The following is a 24,791-nucleotide window of genomic DNA, read 5'->3' as shown; positions in this document are numbered from 1 at the left end:
CTATAATATGTACGTGCAAACTGATTTTTCTTAACCAATCACAAACATACTTTTCCACAAAATAAATGTGCACCCTACTTTTAAAATAACAATGCTTTTTATCTCCCAATCAGGTACCGTTTTGTATGCGAAAAGAAACTAGTTCCCCATCTTTAAACATATCTCTTATTCTACGAAGGAACTGCATGAGTTACATACATCTTTCCATACCTTCCATCCATACCTTCAAAATGCTAATGTGGATCGTAGGACATAGCTATGTTTTCTGGTGCAAGAGGTATGCAGAACAGTGACGTATTGACTTAGACCTAGGTTTACAAAATGTGGACATTAAATGGTTTGGACAGAGAGGTTTGAAGTGGCACCAATTTTGTTGCCTTTGGTTAAAAGCTGCTTGCATCTCCAACACCGTGACCTCATGATTGTGCACTGTGGTGGAAACGACCTAGGCACATTGACTGGGATAGATTTGGAAATGCTTATGAAGGACACCTTTGGACAATTTATGTTACTTTTGCCTCAAATTGTCTTTGTATATTCCAATATATGCCAAAGACATAAGTGGAAATGGTCCAAACAATTTTGTCCTCAGATTGAAAAATCTCGGAAAAAAGTCAACAAAGCTGTCTCTGCATACCTCAGAGACCACAAAATGGGGTCCATATACAACAACAACATACGTTTTGATATGGCGGATATATACAGAAGTGATGGAGTACACTTCACAGATCAGGGAAACCGAGTTTTCCTGAATAACTTGAAGCTGTGCATCCGCACTTATATGCAGCTCCAACTAATGAACAGAAGGGCTCTTTTTAGAGCCACCCTTTAACTTACAACTTAGGCCCGCTATTTTAGGGCCAGATAACGCCAACTCCCGCACCCTCGCCCAAATTTATTCTCCACACAGCTGTGGTGCAGCGGCCAGACCATCTCACTTTGCAGCACAGACCTCTCGCTTTGATCCCCAGCTCTACTCACCCATAGGGGTGAGTAGTTTGCGCTCTACAAATACCATATTGATTTACCTTCGCACTCCCTATACAACACCACCTAAGCACCATACACAAACTACAATGTTCTAAACAAAAGTTCATCCAAGTACCTATAACTACATGCTGACACTACTTGCACAGATGTGGCACAGTGACCAGAGCACATGACTTCACCGCATATGTCACACAGTTTGGGCTCACGCTTTAATCCGCGACTCCGGCAGCAGCTCAGCTTAGCAACATGAGACTCTAGACAATACCTCACATATATTCCGTACCTCAGGACTTTCATACCAGTACGGGTCAGTAGTTCGTCCTAGTAGTTATAAACACATCCGGACACTACTTCCACAACTGTAATGCAGCGGCCACGGCACATGACTTCACACAATTTGGTCTCACGCTTTAATCCCCGAGTCCCGCACCAGCTCACCTTACCCGCATCAGACTCTACCCAATACCTCACTTAATTTCCGTAGCCCACCACTTACACACCGGTAGGGGTAAATACTTTGCTTCGCACCCCTTCTATAGCACACCCTAAACACCCCACAGAGGTTACAGTGCTCCTACCCTCCTATTTCCCACTTCTTTCCCCCTTTTTTCACCTTATTCACTTCAACGGACTCACAAAATGGCAGCCAACACTTCCTAGTTGCAACCGCTCGCACCGCTTGCAGCCAATCAGCAACAAGCTCGTGCTCGTAACGCCTCAGCCAATCAGATGGCAGAATTCCCAAATATCGATATCTGTAGATTTTGATATGTCTCAAAAACTACTGAATGAATTTACACCAAATAAACACAAGCATGCTTTCTAGACCAAGACCCTTCTCCCTGCTAAATTTGGAGTAATTCCATTCACCCATTCGACCTGTAGCCTTGTCTAATGTTTCCTATGGAAATTAACATTGAGAAACCACGTTTTGGGACCCCCCTTTTATCTCGGCCCCCCTTGACGAATCACCCCCAAACTTTCAACAAAGAAGCTGATCTCAACAAAGAATTAGTTTTGAAAATTTCGCGAAGATTCATCAATTGGCGCCAAAGTTATTGCGAATAGAATGTTGCCATTTTCCTATAGTAACTAGGTCCTAACTATAACTACCTACTGGCGACTGCCAGTAGGTAATATATATATATCTATATATAGATATAGATATCTATATCTATCTATCTATCTATCTATCTATCTATCTATCTATCTATCTATCTATCTATCTATCTATCTATCTGTCTGTCTGTCTGTCTGTCTGTCTGTCTGTCTGTCTGTCTGTCTGTCTGTCTGTCTGTCTGTCTGTCTGTCTGTCTGTCTGTCTGTCTGTCTGTCTATCTATCTATCTATCTATCTATCTATCTATCTATCTATCTGTCTGTCTGTCTGTCTGTCTGTCTGTCTGTCTGTCTGTCTGTCTGTCTGTCTATCTATCTATCTATCTCTCTATATATATATATATACAAAACATGTATTTATTTGTACCTACCTGTACATTTGTTTAGATGGCATATGCTTGTATCACGAAAATGTAAGTATTTTACAGGAAAATATAAACCCTTTATCTATATATAGAAAGGGTTTGAACTTACCTGTAAAATACTTATAATTGCTTGTAAAACCTGGATCACCCATATGTTCTTACCATTCATGCTTTTACAACGCAATTCATTGTAAAGTAATGAGTAGTAAAGGCATATGTGTTGTAAAGGCATGCGGGGTGAAGGTTATGCATGGTAATGGCATTTGCATTGCAACGGCACGTGTTACAACTGAATGTGTAGTTCCTTCATACATCCATCCTCACAAGCTTCTCATTTATTTCCAATTTAGGAAACAGTGAAATAAAATAGTTCAATGAGATCTGAAATGGGTGTCACCAAACCAGCCGAATGCAAAATAACTTTCTTGACAGGTGAAGACTCTGAAACTATGCTTAACTTCAGAAGAGCTCACAATCAGTTGGGATCCTGGAATAGGGATAGCTGCAAAACTGTTACTCGTGGAAGGAATGGAACAGAGCTATGTAGGCCTTGTGTGTAGCCTTTTCTCTTCCATTCGCTCCGAGTAGATCTCTCTCTTCTGACTGCTACATTTCCCATGTTTGTAGTTGAATTATCATAATCAGTCAATAAAGAAGCACTGGCAAAGCCAATAGGTCTTGTGTTAACTGCCTGCATCTTGGCTTTGTCAGTGCTTGTTTCCTTTTGTCATGGTTTTTGCATAACCTAATGCTGGTGAAGCTGCTAGAACCAGGGCAATTAAAAAAAAAACATTGGCTAAACACAAAAATATGTTTTGGCTCACAAAACATGCAATGCTTTAGTACTCCCTGGCACTGGCAGGGAACTACTTTGTGTGGCTGTACTCCTTGTGAAAGAGCAGAATGCCGTTACTCACGGTAAACCTATCCAGCAGCTGAAGTGGACTGTCTCCCTGTCCCATGCTGTATGATGTAGTGGGTGGAAGAAAAACATGGATGATACAACACAGACTAATGGATGAAGAGAGCTGGATGAAAGCCCCTATAAGTAAGCAGATCAAATAAGTATACTTTTAGTAAAATGGAAAGGTCAGATGTAATTCTAGACTCCTTCAATACTTCCTAAGGCATGTCACAATAATTAAACGTCTTCTTGGAATAGCTAAGAGTTATCCTGCTCTAACAATAATTGGTTAAGGTAGGCTATCTCTCTGTTTTCATCTTCAAGAACACATTTCTTTCTGGCTAATGCAGTCACTCAAAATGCTTTTGAAGACCTTTCATGTGTTTATCCTCTTGTTAAATATTGCACTTCCGAGTGGGACCTTAGCACTTTTCTAGTGGGACTGGTAGTCCCTACTTTTGAAGCCATTGCATCATGTGCATAGAAATGCTCCCCTTAGAGGTCTGTTTTTCTTGTAACTCCTGAACAAGAAGGGTTCCTGAGAATTGAATACCTTGTACAATAAGCTTAAGTCGATACTGTTTATGCTTCATTTTTTGTTTCAATATTAAACTGATTTACGTTAGAATTGTGAGCTTCCTCTTGGGTTTCTGTTTACAAAACAATATGTATTTACTATGAAAGACACCCTTCAAAACATATTGGCTTCATATACAAAAAAATCTAACACCTGCAGAGCCCATCACAGTTTCTTCCCTGCAACACTGAATATATTTGTAAGAAATTGATTTATTGGTTGAGGGGGCCCCAATCAGGTAACGACCACAATCCTTGTCAGGGTAAACAACAATAGTCTCTACATTAAACTGTGCTTACCCGTCTGGCAGATTGGCACAAAGCAGTTAGTCTAAACTTAAAGGCAATTCGTAAAGTATGTATGTAGCACACAAACACTAATAAAGTGAAAACACAACACAATATAAATATAATTATGCCAGAATGACAAAAATCCAATCGTTAGAACCAGAGATATGCAATTTAAAGTTTTTAGTGAAAATAGCACTTAAAATCACAAAGCGCCACTCGCGGTTTTCTGGTCGTACAAGACCGGGGGAAATTCATAAGTTCAGGTCGACTGCGATGGAGCACGAATCAGGGACAAGGCTAATCCCACTGAAGAAGTTGCCTTCGTCACACGTGAAGAGTACATTTGCGGTGGAGGAAGCGGTGATGTGCAGGAAAAGCATCGTGGATGGTCGTCACTCTAATGCAAAGAACAGGTTGGGTGAATGGGCTCTCGTCCTTGTAGCGCATGGTGTCGCAGGCCATCATTGCCGTAGGCTCTTGTGGCAGTCAATGAAAGCTATCGTTGTTGCACGCAGTGCACATCTCACTTTGCCGGTCATCTCTGGCAGTCGCTGTTGCACAAAGAGCAGGCCTGACCAGAGCTTCACATTGGCGGTCATCAAGGATGGCAAAGTCTTGGTGAGAAGGGGCCCGTTCGTGGTTGCGAAGAGCCCAAACTACAGGATTTCACCTTTTCTTCTCCGGAGTTTCCCAAAGTGATACCAGCTAAGACTTCAGGATCGGGGGGCACCTTTTTGGGATAAGGAACTCTCTCCAACAGAGGCCAGCAAGTCTCAGGCAGGTCCAGTGCATCAGGTTAGCTAGGCATTTGCAAGGAGCTCGTTGGAACTTGTATGTCCCTGTATCTCACACAGGTCAGTCAACTGACCTCTGGAGTTATTCAGGTTAGCCTAGGATGAAGGTAAGCAGTCCTCATTCTCAGAGGGCAAGGCAGGTCTCAGCTAAGGGGCAGGCCTATGGCAACAGGGATGTCCTTCTTCTGTAATGTTGACAGGTCCAGTAGTGTTCTGAACAGTGGCTCAGGAGGTTCAGCCATTGCATGGGGTGGATTCCCTATACTACCCCCACCTCTGGTTCTGGAAAGGTCTTTTCTTTCTGCTGTCAAGGCTCCAATCTGTCTGAGGGTACAAAAGACAGGGCAGACCTGGTATCAGATCCCTTTGTGTGTGCAGGTGGCAAAGCCCTTTGAAATATAAGTGGGGCTGAGTACAGACCCTCCCAGTCCTCCTGCCAGGTTGGCCCATCCTGTCCACACCTAAGTCTCTTTTGTGTTACTGTCTGGAAGCAATACACAGACTCCAACAGTAGAGCCATTTACAGGCACGTTACCCTGGACACTGGCAGAAGGCACGAATGGTTATGAGAAGAAAATCCCAACTTTCTAAATTGGCATTTTTAGAATTGTGACTTACAATCCCACTTCACCATCTAAGAGTAGTTTAAATTACAAATAATTTCAGTGTAAACAGCATATCTCTATCTGCTCCCAATCCAAAGTTATCACTCATTAAACGTAATAAGGTAATCCAGTAGTAGTTTATGGGAGAGATAGGCTTTACAACAGAGAAAAACAGCTTTAGGAGTTTTCTAACTGCTAGGACATAAAAAACATAAGTGCAAATGTCCTACATTTTAAATACAATGCCCCCTGCCCTATAAGTCTTTAGGGCCTACCTTAGGTGTGACTTATAAGTTTTAAAAAGAAAGGTTTAGGCCTGGCAGAAGGGTTATTTTCTATGTTGAAATAGCAGTTTAAAACTGAACAGCAGGCTGCAGCAGCAGGCCTATGACATGTTTTAAAAGGCCAATTTAGTGGGTGACACATCGAGGGCTGCAGGCCCACTAATAGCATTTGATTTACAGGCCCTGGAAACATATAATAGCATTTACTAGGGACTGACAAGTAAATTAAATGTGCCAATTAGGTGTCAACCAATGTTACCATGTTTGAAGGAGAGAGAACACAAGCAATTTAGAACTGGTTAACAGCAGTAAAGTGCACAGAGACCTAAGGCCAACAAAAATGAATTCATCTAAACAGCAGGAGTAAAGGCAAAAGGTTTGGGGGCATACCACGGCAAGAGTGCTAGGTCTAACAACATTTTTCGTTGTGAATATATTAAACTGTCATGATCTTGATAGCCAGCCACAGGAATACAATACAGTTTTCCATTTGCTTTGGATAGGAGCTGTTAAATTCCCTGGAAGGCACCAGAACAGTGAATACAATCCAATCTTTTTATCTAAAGAAATCCGCTATTAATGGATTCACCCAATTCTCCAAATAATCCACAATACTCAGCAATGGATTTTATTAGCAGTTTTTATTATTTCCAAGATGCCATACTTATTGATGCCATTTCAGGTAATTATTTAATAAAGATGCAACATCGTAAAAGATTTCCAGTATGATCTTCAACATAAGTAGATAAAATATGATTTCTGTACATATTGCAAACAACAATAAACTATTGAAAAATTGAATGGTTGGTGCAGGGGATAATAGTGGTTTCTAAGACTGCTAGTGGGTGAATGATGGTTTCAGGTAGGTCAGTCGCAATCTATCTATAATATAGAAGGCTAGCCCTCGGCTGTACAGTTATGTCAGTGTGTGTGATGGCAGTTATTGTCTGGATCATTTTACAACCTTCTATAACATCTATGATGTCAGTCAGTCAATTTAAATTTATTTGGCACAGGGCCATAAAAGATACAAACAAGCAATACATACAAATACATTGTAGTAAAACAATAATGAATAAATTCCTTAAAGATAAAAGAATAAAGCATTTAAAATATGTATTAAAACTGCAATGATCAGTACTCGAGGACTACATGAGCAAGTGGCCGACAAACAAAGGGGCATACAGCTAACACACATTACTTACTGTTACTAATACTTGGAGTAATATCAGTCATTTCTTGCCTTCCTCATTCTTGCACATCTTTCCTACATTGCCATGGGTGGCAGATGCCGAACTAGTCTCTCATCACAGAAATATTATCAGCATATCTGGTATTTGTATGGGTGGGCTTCTCAATATGTTTGAAGGAACTGGCTTTCTCAAACCACATAGAAGAGCCCAGCATCAACCTGCTTACACCTGGGGTACCCATTGTCAAGCCCTGCATGTGTTCTTTTCTCTTTTCTCAAGGGCAGGTAAGTCTAGTAGAGAAAATTAAATTGAATACATTTGAATCAGGCACTACCTGATAATATTGTACTATATACTGGTCCAGTCTTCCTCTGACCTCTCCTGCTCAGTGGCAAACACTGAAACAGAAGAAAAGCTTGGTAGAGGGGCATTACTTCCCTAGGAGGCACGTTATGTGATGTGGGAATTTTCAAGACCTCTTGCTCTCACAACACTATCATACACTTAGAACTGACCTCTGTGAAAAACAAATGTGTCTCTATTTTCCGCATACATTTGCCACATACAGAGGTCTCCCACTTGCATCAGTCTGGCTCCTGCCTATTCATCAATGTTTATCCTGCATGTTATCTTATTAAACCCTGGGATCACAAGGATAGATCTGGTTCCTAAGCCATTTGCTATTTCATTCTCTTCAGGGAGCACTTCCATCAGTACTTTGCTTTAGATTAGAGAGAGGGATCATGTCCCCAATGCACACCATATCACCTACACCAGTGGGTGAGTTCCAGTGCCCTCCTGTTAAAGACATGACTCTCTGGCGCCATCCATCAAACTGCCCAATGCAATTGCACTACAATATAATAGAACTCAAATTCTAGCCAACCCATACCGCCCTTGACTAGCACCGGCTGTACTTCGGCAAATGTCATTATGTGTCTATCTATCGGTCAGACTTAGCAATAATATCTGTAGGTCTGTAATGAACCACAACACACAAAAGGAAGATTCACAAAATAGTGCTGTAAATGGGACAATGTAACCAATTTGCAGAGGGCTATGCTACCATTGTGTGATAGCTGTAGTTTTCACCATTGACCTCAGTGCCAAAAATGCTTATCCCATGATGCCCTCCAGTAAATCATGTGTCCCTGGTATACTCCAACACCCAGATACTTGTGAGTATAGGGAGCCCACTTCAATGGATTACTTGAACCGTTTGGCAAGCCAGGGGTTTTGCCAATAGGGCAAATGGCAAAGGTGATACCTGGCATCCCTGGCGAGTGCCCCTTCCCACTGCCCATTGCTTCGAGACAATGTCTTCTCTTCAGATCTGACAGTTGGGTAGGTATAGAGGAGTCCTACCCAGCTTATACGTTCTAGCCCGAAGGTTATACATTTGAAGGCCTGATACAAATAATTATACCTCAAAGTGCCAAACCCCTTTTGATATTTAGTGACGTAACAGAGGAGACCATTCAGATACTGGTACAGCCTTCATCATGTATACAAACCTACAGAGATTTGGCGAGTTTGCCATGCTCAGACAGAAGTCTACATGTCTACATTTTGCTAAAGGTCTTTTAGACAACATTAAGCATGGATAAAGGCCTGCATGAGGGCCTGCCAGCCCATCCTGATCTAGTTTTGGTGCTATCACTATGCCTTGCGAGTTCTATTCTATCTATTGGGATGTGTACAGTGCATGACTAGCCATAGGTGTCCTAGTGCTGGCATCCACTAACACTAGCTGACATCAAATGCTCACCGGAGCATCCTGATAGGCAGAGAGGCTAAATTCCAAAGGGCCAGGTTTTCAGATACTTCCTGAATGTAAGTTTATTGTCCATCAGGTATAGGCTACTTGTCAAGGTGTTCCATGGTTTAGGAACAAGATAGAAAAAAGAACGGCCTCCGCATCTCATCCTGTGCATTTGAGGAACCCTCATTAGCTGACCTCAGAGTCCTCCCTGGTATGTACAGCTGCAGTACACTGAGCCTTAAACTTCACCCATTATTCAATTGGGAGCCAGTGAAGCATTCTGAGCTGATTGGTATCTTGGGATGTTTAACAAGAGGCGTGGCACCGCATTTTGTATAACTTGTAGCCTTTTGCTTACATATTGTGGTACACTCAGGTACAGTGAGTTTCCATAGTCAAGGCTCAATAGTACTGGGAGCTTGTACAACAGCCCTTCTAGAAAGGGAAGCAGATCTAACATTTTCCGAAGCATTCTGAGAAGGCCATAGCAGCTGGCCGAGTTTCCTCTCTTGAGATTCCTTTGAAAGGGTGCTGCCGAGCCACGCTCCCAAGTTCTGTATGGGGGTTTTAGGGGAGGGGGCCATTCCTAAACAATCAGGCCAGCCTGATAAAGGCTGGATGTTCAGATTGTTGCACAACAGCATGACCTCTGTTTTGTCTCCATTAAGCTTAAGGCAGCAGCTGGCCATCCAGCTGGTCATGGACCAAGTAGTTGGGAATTTGGCCCGTGCTCAGGTGAGCTGGAGAACACTAATTGGGTGTTGCCTGCGTAAGATGTGATCGACATTCCAAATGCTAGAACGATCTAAGTGAGAGGGCATATATAGAAATTAAAGAGCGTGGCACTAAGTGGTAATATTTGGGGCATTCTGCATTTCACGGAGAAGATGTCAGAATAACATGTTTTGTCAAACACCTTAAAGTCCTGTCCCTGGGAAATCTCGTAAGTGTTTTATAACACTGTCTACTATTCCGACATTGGTAGTTCTCTGGGCAAGGATTCCGTGATCTACTGTGTCGAACACAGTGCTAAGATCCTGGAGTATGATGGCGGCGGAGCCTCCAGGATCCAGCAGCATCTTGACCTCTTAAACTACTGCCAGAAGCACTGTTGCACTATTGTGCTGTAGTCAAAATCCTGTCTGAGTGGGATGCAGGATACTATTGGATTCCAGGAACAGAGACAGGTGTTGGTTAACATGTTTCTCCAATATCTTGCCAACTCCAAGTAGTAAAGAAATGGGCCTATATCTCCCCAAACATAGTATTGTATTGAAGCTTGTATATTGTATTGAAGCTTGTATAGCGCGCTGTCACCCTACGGGTATACTGGTGCTCTGACAAAACAGTTATCGCTTATGCTGGGAGAATGGCCAAGACGGAGATAATCAGGCTGCAGGGAAAAGCCAGGTCTTAAGGCTCTTTCAGAATTCCATTAAGGAGTCCAACTGTCTGATCATCGGTGGGAGCTCGTTCCACATCCGAGCACCTACCACACTAAAAGCCCTCCCACCCATCCTGGCACGTTTGAATCTAGGTTGTGCCAGCAAGTTAGTGCTGGAGGAACGCAACTGTCTCGGGGGGAGATACCACGTAAATCTTTCCTGAAGAGGGACCGGGCCCGTCCCATGTGTTGCTTTATGGATCAGACAAAGGGATTTAAAAAGGACCCTTTCTCTGACTGGCAGCCAGTGGAGCTCTCGCAGCGCCTGAGTGGAAGAGGAGTCGCGCCTGCGATTTAGCGCCAGCTTCGCTGCCGCCGACTGAACTCTCTGTAGTCCCTGCAGGATATACTGGGGGGTCCCTAAATACAGGGAGTTACAGTAATCCATTCTACTGAGTACCGTGCTCCTTACGATCAAGGCTCGCATGTCTTCTGGCAAGAGCGGAAGAATCCGGCGTAGTAATCGTAGTAGCCCGAAACACACGCTGGCTGTCTTACTTGCCTGTGAGTCCAATTGGAGATTACTGTCAAACAGGAATCCGAGGTTACATATTGTGTTTGCTGGAGCCAGTGGATCCTCATCCGGGGCAAGCCTGAACTCCACCGGCAGATGTTGAATCTGCCTTAACGGCGAGTAGTACAATACCTCCGTTTTTTCTCCATTAAACTGCAGGGAGTTTCTCCGCAGCCAATCTGTGGTCAGACTCATACAATTTTGAAATTGTTCTAGGGAGACCGCCTGTTTTCCTTCCAATGAAAATGCCAATTGCGTATCATCTGCATAGTTTACTAGCTCAACCCCAGACGCCTTGATGATCGAGAATAGTGGTTGTAAGTATATGTTAAAAAGAATGGGGCTGATGCTGGAGCCCTGTGGTACCCCATAAGCTACTGGGGATTTTCCAGAGGAAAACGGCCCCAGAGTTACCACCTGCTGTCTCCCCGCCAGGTAAGAGCGGAGCCACTGTAGTGCTCGGCCCTTTACCCCTATTTCCTCCAATCGCTCTAACAGAATTAGATGACTTACTGTGTCGAATGCGGCGGACATATCCAGGAGCACCAGAACAGCGGTGCTCCCGGTGTCATCCCGCATTCGCATATTGTCCATCATAGTGACCAGGGCCGACTCCGTCCCGTGGCCGGGACAGAAGCCGAACTGGTCCGTATCTAGCAAGTGATGCTCTTCCAGATATTCTGAGAGAGATCTGCTCACACCCTTTTCCAGGATTTTAATAGGAAAAGGAAGGAGGGAGATAGGCCGAAAGTTAGCCGGGTTAGTTGGATCCAGGGTAGGCTTTTTAATAAGAGGGGACACCACCGCCTGCTTCCATCCCTCCGGAACTGATCCTACTTCCAGAGATTGGTTGCAGATCTGACGCAGCTAAGGGAAAGTCAAGTGGCCATATGACTTCCACACTTTCTGGGGCAGGGAGTCAAGGGGTGAGCCGGAAGAGATACTGTAGGCCACAGTATCAAAGGTAAGATCAGTAATGGTAGGGAAGGTGACCAGAGAATATTGCTGGTCCGGGGACCCCTTGGTTACCTCTTTACCAAAGTCCTGAGCAGCTGCTTCGTTGTCCTTAAGAAGGTCAACAATCTTAGCCACTTTATCTTTAAAATGAGTGGCGATCTCATCACACAACTTTTGTGTGGCTTTTACTTTGTTCTCCAGACATGATGGGGCTGATATTGTTCTTGCAATTCTAAAAAGCTCCTTAATCCCGTTTGGGGCTTGTACAATGGACTGAGCATAAAAGTTAGCCTTACTTTCCAAAATAAGCAGCTTGTACCTGCTCAGTGCTATCTTTAAAGTAGCCTTATCCCTATCCAGATACCCCTTCCTCCATATCCTTTCTGCCTTCTTACATTGTGATCTTAATTGTCTCAGGTCTTCATTATACCAGGGCGCTGAAATTTTATTCCTGGTTTTTAGTTTTTTTCAACGGGATTAGGTCATCTAGAGCAACAGTGAAATACTCCTGGTAGATGTTATAGTTGTCCTCTACCATACTGGAAGCCTAGAAAGGGCTCACTGTAGGTGGTATTAAGAGGGCACCCATCCTTGCTAATTTAGTCCAGTTTCTACCTTTCCGATACAGCACGGCGGTTTTGGCTTGGACAGGATAATCAGCTAACCGCATTTTAAAATGGATGAGGTAGTGGTCTGTCCAAATTTGGGGGGTAATGTTTAAGAGTTCCACCTCTGACTCGTTTGCGAATAAGAGATCAAGTATATGTCCTCCCTGGTGAGTCGGGGAGATAACTAACTGTTGGAGACCGAGATTTTTACATGTGTATTTCAGATCTCTCAGCTGGTTCTTCATACTGGCATTCTCCCACCAATTGAAGTCGCCCAGGATGACCATATTAGAGTGTGATAAGGATAGATTAGTAATGGTGTTCAGGAGGAGTTACTGTGAGGCATTGCTCCCTGGAGGGCGGTAACACAGCAGTCCTGTAAAGAGATTACCTCTAGCTTCCTGAAGCGAAAAGCCCATCAGTTCAATACCCTCTAGCTTATCCACCTGTAACAGAGTGAAATTGAGTTCCTCCCAATAATGAAAGGCGTTCGCCAGGGTTGCATTTCGGCACCTTTTCTTTTTAACTTATATATAAATGGCATGGCGGACTTTTTATTGGAATTAGATGTAGATTACCCACAAATTGATGGAGCGGCGGTCCCCATTTTACTTTATGCTGATGATGCGGTCATCATGGCTAGAACCCAAACGGGCCTCCAAAAGGCGGTAACCAGTTTTTCATCTTATATGCGTTCTAGGGGTTTAAAAATTAATATTGGGAAAACTTTTACCATGTGCTGCTCATCAAAGAAAAAGCTTTCTTGTGATATTTTTATTCAAAAGTCTAAGATAGGCTTAACAAGTACTTTTTCATATTTAGGGATTGTTTTTAATAAAATGGGAACTTGGAAATTAGCGGTCAGTACAAGGAATCTTGCTTTTGCCCGTGCTCTAGGTGCAGTTGAACAATTTGCAAATAAATTGGGGGGTAGGCCTGTACGTATCCTTTTGGAGATTTACAAGTGTAAATGCGTCTCAACCGCTATTTATGGGGCCGGTATTTGGGGTACCACGGATTGCCGGGAAATACAAGCTAAAGAAAATTCTTTCCTGTGCTATCTCTTAGCGGTACCCATTTCGACCTCCACATACGTTCGCCATAGAGAACTCGATCTGGTTTACATATCGGATCTAATAAAAATTAGCCCGTTACTGCTATGGCATAAGATATGGACCTCTGAGGCAACTACTTATAATAGAGCCATCCTGCTAGACTGCATGAGATAAGAGAGATCGAAAGATATCAAATGGATCTCATTTATAAAGGAATTCCTGACTAATATGGGGTATGTAGGATATTTTAATACCCAATCCTCGCTATCCTCGATCTCCAGAAAGGCTTTTAAAAAATGTTGTCTTGAATTTCTGGAGTCCAAACGGTGGCTTGAGGACAGGAATAAGACATCTGTATTACATCATCATCTAATATTTCAGGGATCTGGCATGCAGCTTTATCTATCTCCTGAGCTTTCCTGTTACACTAGGATGTTGTTAGCTCGACTTAGAACTGGTTCTTATTATAGGATGTTAACCTTCCCCGATAATAATGATTGGTCGTCCAGCTTAATGAAATGCCCCTGTGATAACCTTTCTACGCAAACAACAATACATTGTGTTTTATTTTGTAAATATTATGCTTGGGGAAGAAAGAGATTTCTGATTCCCCTTCTTAAGATTTGGGGCCTGAGACAGTGTAAACCTGCTTATGTAAAGCTGCTGCTACTAGAAGATGAATTGACCATTAGTGCTGTATCAAAATTTTTAAAATTTGCAATTCGATGTAGATCCTCTATGAATTAAATTTTGGCTTCCTTCTTGACTTAGGTCTTCCCTATTATGAAGTACTCAGATTGTGATGTATTTTGATCTTTTATTATTGTGTTCTTATGTATGTATTTTTATGTGCTTTTATGGTTTTAACAACTGAAATCGAATAAAGCTATCTTTGACTTGACTTGACTTGAGTTCCTCCCTAAAAATCAGTCCCACCCCTCCTCCCATGCCCTCCTCCCTAGGTTTATGTATGATTTTGAATCTATCGGGGCAGGCGAGGCCAATCTCCACAGCTGATTCCAATCAGATCCAGGTTTCAGTAAGAAACAGGGCATCTAGCTTCATATCGTCAATTAGTAACGCAATTTCAGTATGATGCTTTACTTGCGATCTGCAGTTTATCAGCCCACAGTTCAGGTAACTAGGCATATTAATGCGCCTATTTCCTGTGTCAAACCCCGGATCAGCAGCATTATCATCTATCTCGGTGTTAACATCAACGGCACTGTCTGCCCTGCTACCTATCTCCAGCCGCTGTATTTTTGAATAGATGTGGCATACCTTATTGGTTTTACAATCGCCACGCAGCGTCCTGGACTAATCCGGGACGCGGACGGGCGTCCCGGATGAGGGTTTTTACTACTGTGTTTTTCCATGCCGGAAGAACTAGACCACTTGCCAATGACAGATTAAGTAGGTCCAGCAAGACCGTGAATATGTATTCAGATCCTTGTACCCGGTTATGAGAAAGGGCAGGCTCGAGAGGGTAGCCTGACTTCACCTTGCTATAAAGCACTGAAAGAGGATCTGGGCTGGTGTAATATCTGGAAAGGTTGATAGACAAATCCTCAAATTCCCTTCTGCTACCCCACTTACAGAAGAATCAGGCTCCCTTTTAATATCTTGGAAGGAAGAGTAGATGTCTGCAATTTGTTTGGGAAAGAAATATGCTAGGTCATTACAGTGGTCTACAGTAGGCTCTGGTAGTGAGCTGTCTGGTTTAGACTTGGTCAGAGATTTATCAATTTGCAATATTTCCCAAGGGGAATTGGAAGCCCTGTTGATTTTGGATGTGTAGTATGAGTTGTGGGAGGAAGTCTACTCGCTGCTTGCACTGAGCCATAAACCTCCAGAAACTTGGACTAGCAACGATAAAGACAACATAGAAACAGGAAATTTACCTCTGATCATGAAACCAATTGGTTTCTACCAATTGACTAATTGCTTCCTACCATCCTGTGTCATAAAATAAATTTTCAGTTCTGACTTCTGATCCTTAGAGAGTCTGACCAGCAAAGAATTCAAACAATAGATCATTGTGTAGTTCAGGTGAAAAAGAGTAAATTGTTGTGCAATATGTAGCAAACATATAATGATTGTCAGTCTGTATATGATACACTTCCCCATTGTCATCTCATAAGGCAGTTATAGATACTTGCTGTACTTCGACCATTACTAGGTGTGTCAGGATTCTGTCTGACCTGCCTCTCTTTAAGTGTTGAATGGCCATGAATTCACTAAAACCCAGGCATTGCAGTCTGTACAGGAACGTCTCATACTGAAATTTCACATGTATGAGAGAAGTCCCACTGTCACACTCAACCACAACCTGTCTTTCTAAGGACAACAGAGGACGCTCAATCTCTCTCACTTCCCTACCAATTTTGAATGAATACCTATCGATGTTCTGATACGCAAACCTCTAAGCACCACCTTGAATGCTTCCTACTACATCTCTGAATTATCTTCCGACCTGCCATTGTTCTCTTCTTGTATTAAATGATTGAGTCCCTCAGTGTGTGTCAGATGACAGAATCTTGCAATGCTGTCGCCTGCAATCTCCATTTGTGGATACATATGGGTTACCTAACCTACTCCAATGTTAGTATTTTAGTAGGTAGGATTTTACAAAGATATTCAGCAATCGCTACCTTGCCCAGCAGTTAGTGTTAGGACAGGAATTTGTCTAGGTTGTGTACAGGCAATCTAACGGGAAATAAAAAATTTTCTTATAGGGATGGGTATGCTGAACGTCAAATGTCATCCGTCCCCCAATTAAGCATCATCTGTTTGTTATCAGTGGCTTTTTCTAGCTAAGCGTGTGTTGTAGGAGTTGATGTGGGCTATCCATTGTAATGCTCAGTAGGCCAATTAGTATTGCAATTGTTACCTTTGCTCTCCATTCTCAGGGGCTCACTGTATGCCTATTGAAGGGGGCAAAAGGCCCTCCTCAATTCAGAATGTCCTTTAACCCCATGCACTCTAGGTGACCATGCCACCACCAGGCCCACAAGTCACCATTGTCCCAGGCACCAGCTCCACAACAGCATCAGATGCCCCCAAATTGAACCTCAGTGGCTCTGGTCACGGTTAGTATCACTTTTTCCATCCACTTACTCAGGCCACCATGTCCGCTGCAGGCAGGTTCAACATATAAATGGATTGCAAACTGCAACCATTGTAACAGGGGATAACCCTATTGGCACTGAAAGGGGGATTATGTGTGCAGGTAGAAATCTTTGATCGAATGCCTCTTCTGTCATCTTGCAGGCATGCCCCCTCACTTCACAAAGGAAATTAGTGTACACTGCACCAGAACAAAGATAACACCACGTATTTCATTGGTGACATTGTGGATTGTGATGTCAGGGAAGTGAAATGTCAGGAGTAACCCAAGGAGCTGTTTTCATCTTTTTTGTGTATTTTTTGCACAGTTCTTATAATGGGGAGAACAATTTGTCCATGATTCACAATTTCTATTTTGCTATATTTTTTTGCAAGAAGCAGAATCCTACTGTAGGCTACTTGTGAATGCTGTTCCAGAACCCTTGCAGAAGGTACGTCCCCAACAGGCAATCTAGAAAAGGGATGTAAGTCCTGATGAAAGCCCCAGATTTTGTAAAAACCCCATACTTTACATGCTCACTCCCAACACAGTATCCCAGCAAGTGGAACATATTTCAGACTTGGCATTTTAAAAATGCTTACACAGCATATCATGTTTTCTATCTATTTTGTTTCATCCCACAACACTTTTCATACAAGTGCCCATATTCTGCCAATGGAAGCATAATGGTACATTAGGAAGAAATGTAATAGTGTCAAACAAACAATATTCCTCTGTTACCAGATAGCATGCCCTGACATATAATGCTGCTCATTACGTGTAAATAGATTAGATACAGTATATGTTCATCCCCAGAAGAAGTGGAGACTTGCAAATTCGAAATAGGGTAATCAGCCATGCATATGAATTTGAGATAAATCCACAGATCATCGGGCTTACCTACACTGAAAATTAGACATTAAACGTTTATGGGTTTTGGTGGGATTATCATGGCCACAAAGGGAATTTATAATAGCATAGATGTTTAATGCCGAGAAGCAATATTAGATGCATTTGCAATTTGTGTTATAGGTACAGGCCATATCTCACCGTGAGAAGTTATTGGAAATGCCACTTTAATTTAAATGTGGTGTTTCATTTTACTGTAGGAGATTCCGGTGGGGGTGTCATGTTTGAAAACATATACTCAGCCTCTTTTATTTACTTGGAAGAGATTTCCCCCTCAGAGCAATAAACTTCAAGTAATGTATTTTAAAGCATTACCAGTTTGAATCAGAATCCAATAATCTTTAAGCAAAACTCCGGTGACAAGCTATTTCTGACTTTTTTAGGACACTCACCACGTATATGGAAGCTTCCCATCTCTTTCCAGTGTTGCAAAATTTACAAATGTTCCAGCCCCACATTCCCTGTAGAAAAGGAGCAGATAAAAAAAGAATATATATTTAAATAAGAACTTCAAAATTCAGTACAATACAGTGTTTATGAAAATTGTGATTTAATCAGGTTTTTTTAGGTTAGGTAAAACACAATTCCAAAGTGGCACACTAGCCTAAGTAATCTACAAGGCGTAGCTGCAGTGGGGCAGGAATGGGAGACTCAAAGATGATCACATGTGCCACACTATTAAATACATCAAGCAAAAAACTGAAAGGAGATTGCGTATGTACACACACATTTCAGCTTTGCTTGAAACTAATGAACTACTCGACTCAACGCAGTTCAGCTTCAGAGGCCAACACAGCGCCGAATTGACCTTCATCACAGTCTCAGAACAAGTGAGACGAATGGTCGATGCTAGAGGCAGTGTGGCATTAGTCCATTTGGACCTATCCACAGCGTTCAACACAGTAATTCATAACATACTTTTGGATCGTCTCGCAACTATAGGGATAAAGTGTCTCGCTTTATTGCTACCTACCTCCTGTTGTGAGAATCGTGAACAGTTTGTGGCTCTGGAAGATTATTGCTCCCCGACCTTTTCCTTACAATGTGGCGTACCACAAGGGTGGTCACTGAGTCCCACACTTTTTAGTTTTTATGTGGCTCCGCTGGCTAGACTGATTAAATCCCATGTATTCACTGAGGTATCTTACGGCGATGATACACAGATAGTGATATCGGTAGCCAGCATCCCTGATGAAACTGCTCTCTGTTTCCAGGACTGTATGCAGGAAGTGGGAAAATGGATGACCTTAAATTGTTTAAAGCTCAACTCTAGCAAAACAGAGGTCATACTGTTTGGAAGGAAAACTACTTTCTGGTCCCCTATTTGGTGGCCACAGGAATTGGGAAATGTACCTACCCCAGTTGACAAAGCAAGGAATCATGCAGTTGTCCTTGACAGCAACCTATCCTTTGAGGGACAGGTCAAAGATGTCACATCGGCCTCTTTTTCCACCTTAAAATTCCTTAGAAAAATATTCACCTTTATTCCCCCTGAGCTTCAAAAAATGGTGATGACTGCCATGGTACTTTTATCGGATTGAATATTGCAATGCCCTGTTCATAAATATCGGGAAGAAATCCTTGCCTAAACTCCAGATTGTTCAGAATATGGCCGCTCGCCTTCTTCTAGGCATTCCTAAATATACATCTGCGTCTTTTGCACTCAGTCCCCTACACTGGCTTCCAGTTAAAATGCTTATAGATTTTAAAGCATTGTGGATTGCCTTCAAATCCCTTCAGGGCAATGGCCCTGATTATCTCAGGAACTGCTTTCAATGGTATATACCACCCAGACTACTCTGGTCCACGGCAGAACTCAATACCATGGTGCCTAAATTGAAGAAAGCAAACTGGGGTGGCAGAGGCTTTGTTGTAAGCACTACCAGATTGCAGAATTCTCCCTCATTGCACATTGAAAGGGGCCACCAATCTGCTAGCTCTCAAGAAGGCACTTAGAACATGGTTATTTAACCTTTAATTCTATTTCTCCTTCTTTACACATCTTACCTATCTAAGGCCTGTGCCTAGATGCCTTCGGGCAGTAGTATGTTTGATAAATCCCTTTTTCATTTCATTGCTACAAATGGCATCCTTGAGGAATAAATTCTGAAATCAATAGAATAGTAGGAATTGTCATTTCACATAAAGGCATGTGGGAAAGTGATTGAACAGGTTCTATTTTAAATTTAAAATCTTGCTGTATAGTATTGGACGATACCAAAGGGGATGATGGACGGAGCACTTGAACAAATCAAACACTCACCCCCAGTCAACTGATCTGGGTTTAATCCATCGTCATTCTTTAGCTCACTCCACCACCCCAGTTCAGACATGGCCATACGCAAATCATTCTGACCCTGTGCCTCATGGGAACAGTCCATCCCGAACTGCCAAACCATGTCTTCCCTGGACTGGGAACAAGCATCCTGGGACGGGTTTCGGGTTCATAACCCTCATCAGCCAGGCTATCTTGAATCCAGTGGCAAAGTGAGCAAGGGACCCATGTCTGGGCATACCCTGCCAATTAAGGACGAACAAAGCGATACCAAAGGGGATGTTGGACGGAGCGCTTGAACAAATCAAACACTCTCCCCCAGTCAACTGATCTGGGTTTAATCCATCATCATTCTTTAGCTTACTCCACCACCCCTGTTCAGACATGGCCATATGCAAATCAGTCTGACCCTGTGCCTCATGGGAACAGTCCAGCCCGAACTGCCAAGCCATGTCTTCCCTGGACCGGAAACAAGCATCCTGGGACCAGTTTCGGGTTCATAACCCTCATCAGCCAGGCTATCTTGAATCCAGTGGCAAAGTGAGCAAGGGACCCACGTCTGGGCATACCCTGCCAACTTAGGGCGAACAAAGCGATACCAAAGGGGATGATGGACGGAGCGCTTGAGCAAATCAAACACTCACCCCCAGTCAACTGATCTGGGTTTAATCCATCATCATTCTTTAGCTCACTCCACCACCCCAGTTCAGACATGGCCATATACAAATCAGTCTGACCCTGTGCCTCATGGGAACAGTCCAGCCCGAACTGCCAAGCCATGTCTTCCCTGGACCGGAAACAAGTTTCCTGGGACCGGTTTCGGGTTCATAACCCTCATCAGCCAGGCTATCTTGAATCCAGTGGCAAAGTGAGCAAGGGACCCACGTCTGGGCATACCCTACCAATTTAGGGCAAACAAAGCGATACCAAAGGGGATGATGGACGGAGCGCTTGAGCAAATCAAACACTCACCCCTGTCAACTGATCTGGGTTTAATCCATCATCATTCTTTAGCTCACTCCACCACCCCAGTTTAGACATGGCCATATGCAAATCAGTCTAACCCAGTGCCCCATGGGAACAGTCCAGCCTGAACTGCCAAGCCATGTCTTCCCTGGACCGGAAACAAGCATCCTGGGACCGGTTTCGGGTTCATGACCCTCATCAGCCAGGCTATCTTGAATCCAGTGGCAAAGTGAGCAAGGGACCCACGTCTGAGCATACCCTGCCAACTTAGGGCGAACAAAGCAATACCAAAGGGGATGATGGACGGAGCGCTTGAGCAAATCAAACACTCACCCCCAGTCAACTGATCTGGGTTTAATCCATCATCATTCTTTAGCTCACTCCACCACCCCAGTTCAGACATGGCCATATGCAAATCAGTCTGACCCTGTCCCTCATGGGAACAGTCCAGCCCAAACTGCCAAGCCATGTCTTCCCTGGACCGGAAACAAGCATCCTGGGACCAGTTTCGGGTTCATGACCCTCATCAGCCAGGCTATCTTGAATTCAGCGGCAAAGTGAGCAAGGGACCCATGTCTGGGCATACCCTGCCAACTTAGAGCGAACAAAGCAATACCAAAGGGGATGATGGACGGAGTGCTTGAGCAAATCAAACACTCACCCCAGTCAACTGATCTGGGTTTAATCCATCATCAAGAGAGACAAGATGGTGGTCAACCAGGTGGAAGAATTTTTGGGACTGATGAGTGCTTTCATGCTAGTAAATATTTTTTCAGAGAGGGCTTTTTGACAGTAACAGCATCAGTGAATACTTGGTACAATTGTTGAAGGTCATTGATATCAGTTATGTGGAAGTCCTAGACCTCTTGAGCTGCCTGTGCCCATTGACCTTGTTATTTTTAGACAGGTTGGTCCAGGTGGTAGTGGCCATGAGTACCCATATGCATAGTTCTGTAATAACCTCAGAATGTGAAGTTAGGGGTGTTCACCTCTCTACTGACTAAGTTGCCCTGGGAGATTCCCTAGGGCTCTTCATTCAATGCATAATTTCCAATAATTATCTAGTTACTCTATTAAGGCTTGGGATTAGTTTATCAGACAATATATAGGTATATGTATATGACACTCAGCTCTTGATAGTGTCTTACAAAACTGAAGCTTTGAATTCGTTGGCTAGTGACTGAAAGCCTTAACCTGCTTGATAGCATCAAGTCAGCTTCAGTTAAGTGCTGATAAACCTGATGTAATATAGTTTGGATGGAAACGAAGAACTCCCATTTTAATGGGAGACAAAACTGTATGTTTTTATTAAATAAAAAACTGGGTTTTAACAGCACTTAGAGTTCAGCCAGCAAGAAAAATATTGTTCATCTCAAAAATAATTTCTCTTTCAATGTTCTTTTCTTATGAAATTATCCTCCCTGATTTCAATTAAACACAGAGATCTAGTTGCAGCTGCGTAGCTTCAAAGGGGTGTTTGGGGTGTTACTCCCCCCTAATAAAAGTATTTTGAAGTAAAGTTGTTGGGTACAGAAGCTCTTAGTCGGATATGTTGAGTTATATACACGGATGAAACATACACTGTTGGTTGTTTTTCAAAATATTATAGGCCTCATTTATGAAAACTGTCGCATCACTGTGTGAAAGCAGCGATTCAACAGTTTTCACTGCACCCTCCTTGAGACACAATGGATGCACCCTATTTAGTGTCCGGTGCTCCATGTCGCAAGGAGTTACAGATACGTCAGTATTTCTGACGTATCTGTAGGTGCAAAAGGGATGCATTGCGGTGGTGTGTCTGAAAACAGGAGCAATTCCAGCAATGTGTCCTTTCACATGGGGCAAGCCCCTTGTGAAAGGGGGCGCATCAGTCTTACGCCTTCTGTGAGGCAGGCGTAAGGTTTTGACCCAGTGGCATACTAGAAGTGGTGCAGTGAAATCTGATATATTTCACTGTGCCACTTCAATGAGACTTTTTGCGTGGGATCGCCCACCCTGCATACATTATACCTGATGCAGGTATAATGTAGCCCAGGGGCTTACAAAGTGGCTCATCTGCTTAGATGCGTCACTTTGTAAATAGGGCACATCATGGTGCATGGTTCCGCTGTGTCACAAAAAGTGATGCAATGGCAGCGCAAAAGTGTTGCAAAGCCTCATAAATAAGGCCCTATGTTTCCTACCACTTCCTACCCCTAACAACCAACATTCCTCTCTGTTACCACTGCCCCTTAAGCTCCCCTCAGGCCCACTTGTTGTATTATTGTATTTTAACTCGAAATGCCAGTGTGATTGTTGGAAAATCTGAAGGTCACCTTCCCACCCCCCCACCTACCCACCCCTAATGTTTCTGACCAAGAAACGCCCCTACCTAGTTGAAGGAGCATGTGGAGTAATGTTGGTTCTGTCGGGTAAAACTTACTTTCTCACTTAATGAATAATAGATAATAGAGAAAAAACAATGACTCAAACATTAGTGCAATAACAGTCAATGGAGAAGAGAAGAACAAAAGAACACACCAATCATGAATATATCAAAAGAATGTATTGAAAGATTAATCACTTTTTTCTTTTTTACATTTTATGGTGTAGAAATAACACTGAAAGGCTGTCACGAGCAATAAACAAAACAATTATTCAGAATGACGCAAGTGACAGAGTGACAAAGGTGCAAAAAAGAAAAGTGCTAGTTGTGAGTAAGATATATACAGTGCTGTATAAATGGTTAAAAATGGTCATTCAAAGGTCATCCATCCCAAGATACATGAATCTCCGATCTGCTTGGGACTTTAATTTGCCTTTCACGTGGAGCGGAGAGAATAGGGTCAGGATTGTGACAAGTGCGTCGACGTTTCGATCCAAAAGTGTGTGCATGAATTGCTGGTAGTCACGGAGTGTCTTCCTCAGGATGAAAGGAACAAAAGGACAGCCTGCACAATTGAAAAAGGAGGTTTTAGAAATAGGTTGTTGTGTTTGATATATGGAAAAGGACCAGCCGGGTAGGTGAACAAAGAACCTACCGGAATAGAGGTAATGAAAAACTTGAAGGTCTTCAAAGAATGATCCACCGTGGGTTGCATTCTAGAAAGGATCATCTGATGAGAAGGCTCCTGATGGTATGAGTAAATACCAAGGATTATTTAGCAGGTCTATGATTGTGATGAATCACATCAGGGGGCGGCACTGTTGGATTGCCGCTGAAATAAAGGACTATGCATCAGCTATGAAGAAGGCCATAGCCCACAATGTGGCAAGAAGATCCTCTCGGATCTCCATCAGGAGCCTTCGCATTAGTTAATCCTTCTATTGTCTATCTTTCATTAAGTAAGAAAGTAATTTTGTACCCGACAGAGCCAACATTACTCCACATTCTCCACACCCAGGTTCTGAGGGGTACTGGGTTACCCCATTATACTAGATGTAGTTGAAGGAGCAGTTCTAAATTCGAAAATGGAAAAGAGTTATACCCTTGATAGGGCCTTACCAGTGGGTCTAATCTCAAACTAAAGAGAGACTAAAATGCAATGCCTATTAGCCTCATAGAGAGATTCAAGAGAAACGAATATGCTTACCCAGCATTCTCCTGGCTGCATGTGATCATCAGAATACATTTTAAATTGAAGTGACGTGCCACTGAATGCTGCCACAAGACGACATCTGTTTATTTATACATTTATTATTGGTGTTTTATACTGTGCCACCATTATACCTTTCAGCTACATCATCGTTCCATGTTTATAACTGAATTTAAATTGAGGGTAACGTCTGATGGATAATACCAGCAAGGGTGATACGTGGGGATGGATTTGCAGAAATTGATATAATGTTGAGCTATTGTTGTGGTGAACAGCTCAATTGGAAGGAGTTGGGCATCAGGGTATAGGAAATACGCATTGGATAGGAGATGCCTAAAAGTGCAGCCAGCCTGTGGTATTCATTGCAAAGTTTTGGTGATTTTCTGTCAAGTTAATGTCAGTTTTGATCTATTTTCTGAATAAACATGAGCACTGTGTTGAGCTGATTACTATACATTCGAAAATATGAATTAGAACCAAAAGAGCAGCTTATTTGTGGA

General features: G+C 42.9%; 1 protein-coding gene across 6 annotated transcripts in view; it reads right to left on the bottom strand.

Annotated features, from left to right (window-relative positions):
* Positions 1-24,791, bottom strand: part of PTPRO (protein tyrosine phosphatase receptor type O) — a 922,864-nt gene that overhangs the window by 139,275 nt on the left and 758,798 nt on the right. For all 6 annotated transcript variants that reach the window (XM_085652640.1, XM_085652641.1, XM_085652636.1 and 3 more), the window contains exon 16: positions 17,868-17,936. In XM_085652640.1, the coding sequence (XP_085508766.1) occupies positions 17,868-17,936 (69 nt within the window). The remainder of the gene's footprint in view (positions 1-17,867; positions 17,937-24,791) is intronic.

The sequence above is a fragment of the Triturus cristatus genome, chromosome 4_1 (genome assembly GCF_964204655.1).
Source record: "Triturus cristatus chromosome 4_1, aTriCri1.1, whole genome shotgun sequence".
Taxonomy (NCBI): domain Eukaryota; kingdom Metazoa; phylum Chordata; class Amphibia; order Caudata; family Salamandridae; genus Triturus; species Triturus cristatus.
Note: the sequence above shows the minus strand (reverse complement) of the source record. Positions and strands in the feature narration are given on the sequence as shown.